The sequence below is a fragment of the Galleria mellonella genome, unplaced genomic scaffold (genome assembly GCF_026898425.1).
Source record: "Galleria mellonella isolate WM207_F2 unplaced genomic scaffold, CSIRO_AGI_GalMel_v1 utg352, whole genome shotgun sequence".
Lineage (NCBI taxonomy): Eukaryota > Metazoa > Arthropoda > Insecta > Lepidoptera > Pyralidae > Galleria > Galleria mellonella.
The window spans coordinates 2,960,456-2,972,526 of NW_026442084.1; the positions used below are offsets into that span (position 1 = coordinate 2,960,456).

Consider the following 12,071-nt stretch of genomic DNA (forward strand, 5'->3'; position numbering starts at 1 on the left):
TCTATTCCTCCCCTTTCTCCATTCGACTTCAGTGCCTTCAAAATTAAGACTTCTTATGTGAAATGGAATTATAATGTGAACATAGGTGAACGTATCTCTAAAAGAAATATTTATTTGTATTACAATAAATTAAACAATATAACGTGAAAAATGTGAGAATGTATTTGCGATCTGCTATTTTATACCTAATCGCGATGCGCCTATGCTAATATGTTCCTCTCAGTCGGTAGTGTGTTCTCTGCAGGATACGCTTAATATATGCAAATTCTATATCTATGAAATCTTCAATTTACGAAAGTATTTTCCCAACAATATTAGTGTTTTCTGAAAAATAGAAATAATATGATAATTTTTTGTTACAGATTCTCAAACGGCAAGAGTACTTTGGCAAATATGGAAAAATTCACAAAGTAGTTATAAACCAAAGTACTGCATATGCAGGGACACAGGTAGTAATCGTATCAACTTTTGGTAGGTGGCATAAATAATTATTGCTTTATTAAATGTTTTTTTTTTTTTTTATTTATTCGCTTGTTCATTTCCTTAATTCTTTTTTTATATCTTTCCTCCCAACATTGCTTTGAACATATTAAAATAATTTGTAAATTTATATTCAAAACTGTGTTGGATACACAAATAACACCCGTAATATAACTACACTTATTAATTACATGGTAAATTACTATGTATTTACCTTTTAATAGGAAAGCTTTCTATCAGTTTATTACAAGGAGGTTGTTATTGTGCTATAATGTGGACAAAATTTATTATGTTTTGTCAACATATTTCTATGTGGCACCAACTTCACAGAATTTTGCACAAACTTCTCTATTACAATGTATATAAATTGACCATTCTCAGGCCTATATTACTTGGATTAAAACATTACATTTGTATGAAATTATTATTAAGTATTAAAATGCCTAGCTTTTTTATAGTGTAAAATTTTCCATTGGAATAAATATCACACAGGTTTATTGTAAATAGTTTAACAATTCATTTTGTTGTGTTGGTTATTCTAGGTGGTTGCATAGATTTATTTTCCAGTTTCACTAATATAAGGGCAGTGTCGACTTATGATCTCCTGAATAATGTAATGATACTAACCGATACTTTGTTGTCCAGGGCCCGTCGGCGTCGGCGTACGTGACGTACGTGTCACCGGCGGACGCGTTGCGAGCCATCCAGGGCGTCAACAACGTGACGCTCGACGGCCGCGTGCTCAAGGGCTCGCTCGGGACCACCAAGTACTGCGCCAACTTCATGAAAAACCAGCCCTGTCCCAAGCCGGACTGCATGTATCTGCACGAGCTAGGTACATATACGTACTACCCAATCCACTCTACCTTAATCGTTTTTGTCAGTAGGAGACATGTTTTACTCGAGATGCTCGAAGACCTGCTCAAGACCATTAAGTACTGTAGTGGCGTAACTGACAGTCTGCAGAGCCCACGATCCGTGGGCCCTCATTGGAACTCAATGGTAGTTTTAAGGGGTGGAGCTTTTAATTTACGCCACTAGATACTGCGCTAAGTTATAATCTGTATAGGCTGTAAATAGAAATTATATGATTGTAATATACCGTAAAATATATTTTAAAGCTTATATTTTACAATCAGGCATAGTAATCTTGAACAGACCAGTTTCTATAAGTATTATTCGTTTACGAAGCAAATGCGTCAACATATCATTCAACCAGAGGGAGACTTTGTACAAAAGTCGTTTGCTTGGGTACCTCTGTCCAATTCGTGTTTCTACCGTGAAGCAGTTGTGTTTGCATGGCTGTGTTTCGGTTTGAAGGGTGGAATATGGCGTGAATTTACAGGGTACAGAGGAATAACACCTGAGTTCTAAGGAATGGCAACGCATGGGGGTATCCTGGGCGAAACAGTACACTCTGTTTTGTCCATGGTACTGCTCATGTCTATAGGCGACGGTTATCACTTTCCATCTGGTGGACCGTCAGCTTGTTTGCCATTCTAAGTTGTATAAAAAAAAACCTTTGTTTTAGGAAATCCAACAATTAGGTTCATGTATGCTAAAGTTGTTTTTTATTAATATCAATGACTGATATGGTGAATGATTATGAATGTTGCAGGTGATCCAAAGGCATCATTTACTAAGGAGGAGATGCATGCAGGCCTTCATCAAGTCTACGAACGCAAGCTCCACAATCAGTTATCACAGGCGCAGCGGGATAAACCTGATGACAAACAATGTAATAATAGTTCAGGTATATATATTTTTTTGTGCAAGTCGTCTACCGTCTCATGCTTTTTTTTATTGGATGATAATGTAATGGTAACCCCGACTGCGCTATCGCTAATTCAGGTAAGTTAGTACATCGTGACGAATTCCACTAGATTTAACTACGATGGTTTCCAGGGGGAACCACGTGGATGTGGACCTGATAGGGTATATTGGTGGCAATGGGTCAGTTAAACCTCATTACAAACAATCTCTTTCCCTCCATCTAGAATAGCTTAGCTATAACACCGCCTTTTCTATCATTTCACCTTGTAGATTGGTGATAGAGTAAAATAATAAGTAAACAAGAATGATATTTAATCTTAAGGGGTTGCCTGATGGTATAGTGTAGTTTATAAACATGGATTGATAACTACGTCTACGCTTTTGAATTACATTGAAATATATATATCGTCATAGTCGTAGAATACTGACGGATCTGACAAATATTACATATATAGATCTGTCAGTATTCTATGACTATGACGATATATAAATTATGGGTTTTCACAATTTAGTTAATGCATTTTATAACTTTTGGAATTGATAACATTTTGGTTTATTTTACATTGTATTGGATGGAGGGATGGGCAGCAGGGTTTCTTTTTAAATAACACCAAATAATAACTGTGGTTGCCAATCAGCTAAGCATGGCATTTACTATTACTAAAACCCTTAATAAGTGGAAGTCTATGCTCAACAATGGCCAGTTAACGGCTACTGATGATGATACATTATATTCAAATGAGTTTGTTTGTAAACACATTTATTATCAATTCCAAAGTCCTTATCATTATCACATTATCATAATGTTATTATCACGCACACAGATATTGTCCATGTATTGTATAAAAACAAATGATAATATGTGATAGTGTGTTAAAACCTAATTACATTTAAATGACCTATAGATTCCATACCTGGCATATGTAAATGTCTGCAAAATAAATATCTATTTATTTATAATTTCTGCATATAGTGAGTGGGTACAAGTAAATAATGGTTATAAAACAAAGAATATAGTGTAATCTAAAAAGATTATTGAATAGTATAAGATCTTAGTGGTGTAGTAGTTTAATCACATTTCCTTAATTTTCAATAGTTGTGGCTTCAGCATCTGCAAAATACAAACATTGTTACTCATGTCGATTCTGTACTACTTTATTATAATTTAAACTACCTCCTTCACAGGTAACTCTAGTACGAGCGCAGAAAAAGGCAGTTCAAAAGATGGTGAGCATTTCAAACTATATAACGAATTTAAATTTAATTTAACAGATCATAATTGTCCTTTTCAAATCTTTAAATTAGTACAGGATGATAGATGAAGACGTAGTCAGGTTCGTTGACCTATTGAGGTGATCGCACCAAGAATTAGGCACGATGGGTGCAAGGGACACTCATTTCACTAAGAATTCCCATTCCCCAACTAATAACATATCTTTGGAGGTGGGAACCTTCAAAGAAATTTTGATCCCAATAATACGATTAATAAAAAAATTATACGATAAAATAATTGAGTATTGATATTTGGCTAGGACAGTGCCTGCTGGCCAGTAGTAGATAATGATAAATATTTTAGTACAATTAAACAAATTATAATTTATTCACTGTATGTTACGCTTTATATACAATTCATAATAGATACTTTCTCTTTTTGGGTTCTCAAGGTTGATTGTAACAAATCCCTTCAAAGGATCCACCTGTGTACCTTGTTATTTTCTTTTTAATCTGATATCGGTATAAATGTGAATACACAAAAAAAACTTATACACACACACACAAAAAAAAAAAAGAAATGTCGCTAGTAAGCTCTAAAACAATAAACAATAGAGGTAAAATCTAATGCAGACTTTTTTTTAAATTGCAGGTAATCAGTCGAACGTTACACCGACATTAGTGGTCACATCATCTAATATAAACATAGTCAATTCATCTAAGTGAGTATGTTTTGATCTCAAGGATCGCGTTCACCTATGTGATTAGCTCCTTTAATGCACTAAGCATTGTATTATTTGCTACTCTTCTGCTTAATAAGTCTCCTTCCTATTTGACTGCAAAGGAATCGATATAATTGTCTCGAATCTACGTTCGGGGTGAGTTGTTAGTGATAATTAAATATACTCTCGAAAAAAAAAACCATTAACGTCGATGAGGTCATACAAAGATGGCGCAAAGATTTGCGTATAATTGCTAACAGTGGGTATTATGGGTTAATGATGATGATCAGGATATTTAACGATAATTTATGACTAAATACCAACTACATATTATTTTTGTACTATTCAAAATTATTTACTGATTAAACTAGCTTTATGACATGACACTTTGAATGTATTAATAGGGAGTGCATCTATCTACAATGAAACTGTATTATTTAATTAAATTATTTTATTTTTTTACAAATCATAACATCCGTTTAGATCATTTGTGTAATTAATGATTAGGAAGGTTGTAGAACCTCTACTAGTGGTGGTCAACATCACACCAATGATTGATGATTTTAGTTAATATAACATGGCAGAATTGTATAAAACAATGGTGGGTCCTCTGGCTTCACCTTTTTTTTAATGGGATGAAAATAGAGTGGTTACCTCGCTTACGCTATCGGTATACGATGGCGGAGTACCATATGACAGATGAGAATGAACTCAGGAATTAACTAAGATAGTTTCTGCGTGGAAGTCAATGCAGTCATTAGTCTCTATTATTAATAATCTTCTTCCCCTTAAGCTTCATATTAGAGGTTATAGTTGTAAACCTGTTTATTTAATTACCTGTTTATATAATTAGTTTGTTATTATTTTATTAATTATTATTATAGTAGCAGTGGTAGCAGTGCAAGCGGCAGCGATAAAGGTAGCGGTAATGGAACGAATGGAATTGGCAATGGTAGTGGAAAAGAAGCGTGGCCTAGCCTCGGTTCCTCGCCACCATCAGACAGTCCAGCCAGAAAACAGCCCAGTCCTAAGCCACAACAGTCTACAGGTAAGAATGTTTCGCTAAAGGAATTAAAGAAAAATATTTTGTATTAAGAACAACTAGTGGTCCAATATTTTAGTTCCGAACGATTACATTACCATTTGGGATACATTACACTGTCTAGACATACTAGTTGGACGACTGGTAGGAGGGAGTTTTTTAGACTGCGGTATGGATATGATGAATTACAAAAACCGAAATACATTGCTAAAGTGGCAAGACGCAGCTAAAGTGCAGTCAAAGAGGTATAAACTAATATAGTTCAGATTAACTATATTATTATGTATGTAGGCTGTTTGGTATCTGAAAAGGAGTGAAGATTCTTCGTAGGACAAGTTATAAAAATAAATGAAGTAAGCAATGTATGTAAGGACAGAAGTTTTTGGCATTTGATTCTGACTGACCCTGTTTCTTGTATTGAGTAACTATTGTAATAATAATATAATTTACATGTGGTGTTAGAGATTGCTAATTTGTAAAATATATTCTTCTCTTTACAGTTAAGTCACAAGAAAACGGCACATCAGAATCCTCAAGTCCCACACTCACACAACAACAGGCTCAAACGAAACAAAACAACAAGGAGCACACAGAGAACAAAACGAACAGAAGCAATAAGGATAACAGCACAAATGGACCAACAAAAAAGAGTAAATCCGAGAAAAAACAAAAGAGTAGCAATAATAGTATAAACGAAATCGAAACAGAAACGGAACCACAGCCAAAACCCGCAGAGAACAGCACACAAGAACAATCAGTGTTCGAAAACGAGAATCACACAAGTTATTTATCAAATGAATTGAACGAATTGGAATCAGATAGACACAGCCTGCTAGAGAATCACGACTTGTTAGACAATAGTGACCACGGCCTCTTAGAAGACGACGACAGCCATAACCTTCTTAACGATAGCAACAATGATGTGATCATGATGTTGAGGCACAAAGAAATGTTTGCAGGCTTAGTGGATAGTAATAATTTACCGCCGCATATGAAGAGCCCTATATTAAATGGTTACGGTATATTAGACAGGGATACAGTCAGTTATCTAGGTAATGATAGACAGATTAATCAAATTAGTCAAAAAATAACACTTCCCAAGGATATGAGAAGGGAAGAACTGAATAGAAATGAAATGCTAATGAGACAGAACGAACTGTTGGCGAGACAGCGCAGCGCGATAGAGCACAAACACTATCTACCCGCTTCTAGTATAGGACTCGAGTCTTCTAGTGAAATGTTAGGTAAGGCTTTTGGAGTATCGTTATTGTAATTTCATAACTAGGGCTGCACTGAGAAATATTTTGTAAAATGTTCTCTCTAGTTACAAAATAAAAAAAAAAGTAGCATTTACTTATATACGACATTTTGCCACGAGGTCTGTTTTTTACCTCGCCTTTATACTTATTATTTAATATAGTTGCATTGCATTGTATATTTGCCTTGTGGTGGTAATCTTAACAGTTTACACTACTAAAGGCTACATAGAAAGGCAATGTAAGTTGACACCTTTTTAGTAGTAGAAACATAAAAATAGGCATTCTGTATTTTTTACCTATGTACGCATGAATTTTAAAAGTAGGTAAACTAATGAAATAGACCATTCTAGATGATCTATCAAGATAAAACATACTCGAGATTTTAAGTTAAACTTTTAGAAACAACTGTTAAATCGTCATCTTATTTCGTGCTTTAGTTTTAACGTAATGCCTGTAAACAAATGTTAAGACAGACAAACAAATTTTCTGAAAAATAATAGTTTTGGCATCTATTGATCTTATTAAGATCCCTAATATTAGATTTCCTTATCTATATGTCCCATGCATAAATATTGTCTCTTTACAATTATTTTAGTATAGTTTTTTTTATTTATTTTTTTATGGATGATAATATTAGGCTATCGTCCTTCATCTATATCTCCAGGGGGAACCACATGACCTAATAAGGCGTATATCTGTCTCTTTACAATATTTTAGTATAGTAAGATTTTAATGTGTTGTTAAATGATTAATAAAACCAAAACTTTTTTACTTTCAGGTGCTAATTATCATCCAAATCCCAATATGCTTCCACCGTTCGGTATGCGGGTAGACAATTCATTGGGCACAAGTTCACTAGGCAATACTCTATCGACCACAATGTCGGCCAGTTCCCTAGCTAATATAGGAAATATGGCCGCTGGCGTTCCAAACTCGATGGGGCTGGCAGCCAACTCAATTGGGGGAGGGTTCATGCTTCACAATCAACAGTTGTTGCAAAATCAACAGTTGCAGTCAGGTCTTGTAAATGGATTTGATGGGCCACAGACAGCTGTAAGTTGATTTTTTTTTTATATATATAACACTAGTAACTGTTACCCGCAGTTTTGCTTGCATGAATCAGTAGTACAAAGTATCCTATTTGTTAAGTTACGATATACCTATTCAAATCTTGTGACAACTTCATTCACGTGACCGGATATGATCAGTCTAGGATAAAAATAGCCTATGTTCTTCTCCAACTCATAATGTGTACCAAATTTCATAGTAATTGGTTAAACTATTAAGACGTTAAGGGGTTACAAACAATCTCACTTTAACATTTATATCATTATAACTAAGAATAGTGTATCTGTTATAAACCCTATATTATAACCATATTTAGATTATTACCATAATCAGGGTTGCCATCTCAATTTACAATCTGCAATTTGGCAATCAGGACAAAACGCGTGAAAACCCAGACTTAAGAGCCTAAACCTGGACATATCAACAGTTTTTTTTAAACATAGTGTAATAAAAAACAGTTAAAAATGTTATAAATCACATTTTTATTTAATTTTATATATTAAAATTAAATTAAGTCATTTTATTTAGTTATCTTAGTAACCCAAGTTTTTGAATTTCTAAACCTGTATTAGCCCCACCCGGACGTTCCAGGATACCCTCTAAACTAGGATACATCCTGGGAAACCCGGACAGATGGCAACCTTAACCATAATGTAAGATTGTGAAATATAAATATTGTTATTATTACAGAACGAGGGTAGATACCTGGCAGAGAACATGGACAAGTTCTTCACCGATTTCCACAAGGCGCAGCAGCGGCGGTTACTGCTGTCACGGTCCGAGGAGTGTTACGTGGAGCCACAGCCACACCAACAGCACCAGCCGTCACCATTGTCACAACCGCAACCCCTCTATCACAATATGCTCAGTGCTGAACGGCTTGAGATGGAACACAAACAGAGGTACCGTTTGCACGTCGAATGTGTAGTATTTGTAGGTGAAAATTAATGGCAAACTCGGGATAAAATTTTAATTAGACAACGTGGGCAGCAATATGGAATGTAAAAAAAAAATATCAGTGTATCTGTATGTTGGTTCAGGCATCAGGCAAAAACTTCTGAAGCAAAAGGGATACGGTTTTCAGAGTCGCATTCCTGAAGGTCTAATTTAAAATGTGGTGTATATTTTATCTTGATACGCCATCAAGAATTAATTAAATAATAAATTTATTTTGCAAGAATAATTCACCAATTAATAAATAATACTACATATTACTGGAACCCCTACCTTTCCAGTGGGTGTAGTAAGAACCGATTTAGGGAGGGCGAGGGATGGGCAGCAGCGTCCCTTATCACTGTCATCTTTTAACCCTTAAAAGCCTGATTTTTTTAAATCAAATTAAAATAAAATATATAAAAGTGTACCCTTTACTGTGTTTACTAATGGGGAAAAGTAGTAAAAAAAAATCAAAACGATATTTTTATATATATTTATTAAAAAAAAATTTTTTTTTGATACTTTAGACATTACGGTAATCAAAATATTTAAATTTATGTAACAATGAAACAATGCAAACCCCGGTATCAAATTTGTAACTTCAGGTATTTAAGGGTTAAAATTTGTTTATTTTAAACTTTTAAACAAAACGGCGCTTCTAACTATAACCATATTACAACAGCATTTTAAAACAATTAAACGGTCATTTTCAGAATGAACAACATGCGAGTAGGGGAAGGCATGGGCGTGAGTATGGGAACGGGCTCGCGTGCCGCTGGCGACGGGGACGATGATCTTGATTTTGACCCCTTCAAGGAGACACAGAAGGCCCTCGCGGAGCTCATGGAGAACGAAATGATGCAGAATACCGTCTCTAGCGGGTAAGTGCATGTAAAGTTGCAGTAGAAAGTATTGTGCAGAAAAAAACTAAGTCTTGTTAGTGTTGAAAACCATGGAAAACAGCTTTTTTTTATATACCATGAAGGTGGCAATCAATCATACAGTCCTTTTGATGGTAAACAGTTATTGTAACTTATGTACGCCTGCAACACTAGGTGTGTCACGTGCGCGTTGTCGACCCTGAAGAAACCTTAACCCTTTTTGAAAAACCCCATACTGTAGTCTGTAGAGAAAACCTATGGACTATGATCATATTGTAATAACCGGTTCATACACATTATTGAATTGGCGTGTTAGAGTTTTAGGTAAAATGGAATGGTTTTATCTATACAAGTATGTGTCAAAATACTAAAAAAAATTAAGCCTTATCATGTCGGTTTTAGTCGATAATATAGTAGGGAAGCACAATGCCTAATTCTTTTCGACATTTTTGAGATAGTCACTCTATCAATTGACTGACAGTGATTACTCAAGAAAGATCATTATCTTTACTAATTTTATAAACGTGAAAGTGGATTTGTTTGTTTTTACCTCTTGGCGCTTCAATGGCTTAAAGGATTACAATTAAATTTAGTATACAGGTACTATACGGGATGGAGAATGACATAGGCTACTTTTTATTTTGGTCAGTGAACACATGCAGGTCACGTGGACAAAGTCGCGGCCAAAAGCTAGTATGTATCATCATCATCATTATTTCAGCCATTAACTGTCTATTGCTGAACACAGGCTGCCCCCATAGACTGCCATAAGAAACGGTCCTGAGCCATCTGCAGTTATGTATCAAGTTGTATGAAATTATTGTGTATTTGCAGTGACAGTATGGATCGCGTGCGGCGTGCGGGCGGGCCAGGCGCGGCCGCCGCCAGAATGGCGCCGCCCGGCTTCGGGCCCGTCAACAGCTTCGGCCAGCCGCCGCGCCACCAGCAACATCAAGGTGACACACCGACACACTACATCGCAGACCATTATACAGGCTGAAATAGAAATCGTTAGCATGCCTTCGAAGGGAATATTCTAGCAGTCAAACTGAACACAATCAAAGAAACATGAGTAATTTTGGGCCACTGATAGTAAAGCAGTACTCATCCAGTTCGTCAGTTAGTATGGGAGGTTCAAAATTATTTGTCGTTTTTGAATATTACATGTATGGATATAATATTTAGGGTGCATTCTTAATTTTTACGTATAGCTAACGACTTCTGTTTCACCTGTATATATAAATTCTTACAACTACAATTCCTATTTGAGTAGTTGGAGCTATTTGTTGACTGTTTTTGTCATTGTGGTGAATAATCACTTGATAAAATGTTGGCGACATTTCGGCGTGCCCACCGCCATCATTCTTTTTAAGTCGCTTTCTTTTTTAAGTATCTATTTGATCCCCATTGGAAGTCGTGGTTAATTTTTGGTGAATTCGCCACGATGGACCAACTGACTTGCTTCATGATCTAAGTTCGCATCCTCATCTATCATTATTCACTTGTACCTTACCAGAATATTCTGATTAGGCAATCGGGATTGCCATAGGAATTTTCGTCTATTAAAAAAATACCCTTAAGTCAGTATTGTTGATGTCAAACAAACCTATCGATTGCAGGTTACAATTCAAATAGCGCCATGTTCTCAGACTGGACACAAATGGACCCAGCGATCATGTCGACATCAGTGAACTTCGGCAAGAACCTTCAGCAGCCACAGCAGAGCCTCAACGCGCAACAGCAGGAGCTATTCGCCAAATTCAACCAGCTGGGTGTGCAGCCCAACGGCGTGAACAAGCTGCCGGTACCGCTGCTGCAGCACCAGTGGCACAGTGTCGGCAGCCAGAAGCTGCCGCTGCAGTGGGGTGGCGTCGCGTACAACAACATCCCCCTGCCCCCGGGCTTCGCCCCCGCAAAGCCCCCTCAGCACCCCGCCGAGTGCATCGACGCCAAGTAAACGAGTGCAATCTAAAGTTAATACGTCTCAGACAGCGGATATTATATTTTCTATTCAGTAATATTATTGTTTCTTTCCGTTGGTGATGTGATCGATAAATCTTTGTATTAAGAAGAGCATATTTTAACGAGAGAAATATGATAACAAAGGAATTTGTAAAATAAATTAACCTATTTGTTTTATTTAAAGAAAGTTTGATTTTATTCTTTCACGCACAGTCTCAGCTCGCTGTCCCCGTTTTGATTTATCATATTTCTTTGTAAATTTATCTAATTTTTATTTTCGTTTCACAACGCATATTATATGTATATTCGTTATATATTATATATTTATTAGAATCATATCCCTGTTATGACAGATTATATTTTCTATATTAAAACGAGATGCCAATAACTCGCTGTTCCATTTGTACCTTAATGAGCCATTAATCATGAAGATCATTAAATTAAAGCAAGAATTATATTCATTCTTTTAATGGAAACACCTCCATCTCGCAACAAAACCACTCGATATGTAGATTAGCTGGAAATTATGCTTATCATAGAACTTTTAATGAAGGTTTCATAATTTCTTGTTATTCTATATCTAATATAAGACACTTACACGTATACATGCGTCTTAATAAGATGGAACGATGTAGGTAGGTAGGTGAGGTATTGTATAAATATATAAAAACATATAAGTACATATTAAATTATGAAAAAATGCACAGTCGAGCGTTTTGTCCACACAGGACGAAAG

The 12,071-nt window shown here is 35.7% G+C and overlaps 1 protein-coding gene across 5 annotated transcripts in view; it reads left to right on the top strand.

Annotated features, from left to right (window-relative positions):
• The window catches only part of LOC113519400 (uncharacterized), a 29,476-nt gene extending 17,686 nt beyond the window's left edge, over positions 1–11,790 (top strand). The window contains exons 6-17 of one of the 5 annotated variants that reach the window (XM_052897194.1): positions 363–449; positions 1,126–1,315; positions 2,099–2,233; positions 3,439–3,480; positions 4,118–4,187; positions 5,072–5,235; positions 5,730–6,473; positions 7,267–7,541; positions 8,247–8,458; positions 9,206–9,373; positions 10,208–10,329; positions 11,023–11,790. In XM_052897194.1, coding sequence (XP_052753154.1) covers positions 363–449; positions 1,126–1,315; positions 2,099–2,233; positions 3,439–3,480; positions 4,118–4,187; positions 5,072–5,235; positions 5,730–6,473; positions 7,267–7,541; positions 8,247–8,458; positions 9,206–9,373; positions 10,208–10,329; positions 11,023–11,330 — 2,517 coding nt within the window. In that variant the 3' untranslated portion in view covers positions 11,331–11,790. Of the gene's footprint in view, positions 1–362; positions 450–1,125; positions 1,316–2,098; positions 2,234–3,438; positions 3,481–4,117; positions 4,188–5,071; positions 5,236–5,729; positions 6,474–7,266; positions 7,542–8,246; positions 8,459–9,205; positions 9,374–10,207; positions 10,330–10,992 lie in introns of all 5 variants that reach the window. The other 4 variants (XM_052897193.1, XM_052897189.1, XM_052897191.1 and 1 more) reach the window with 4 other exon arrangements.
• Positions 11,791–12,071: the final 281 nt, after the last annotated feature.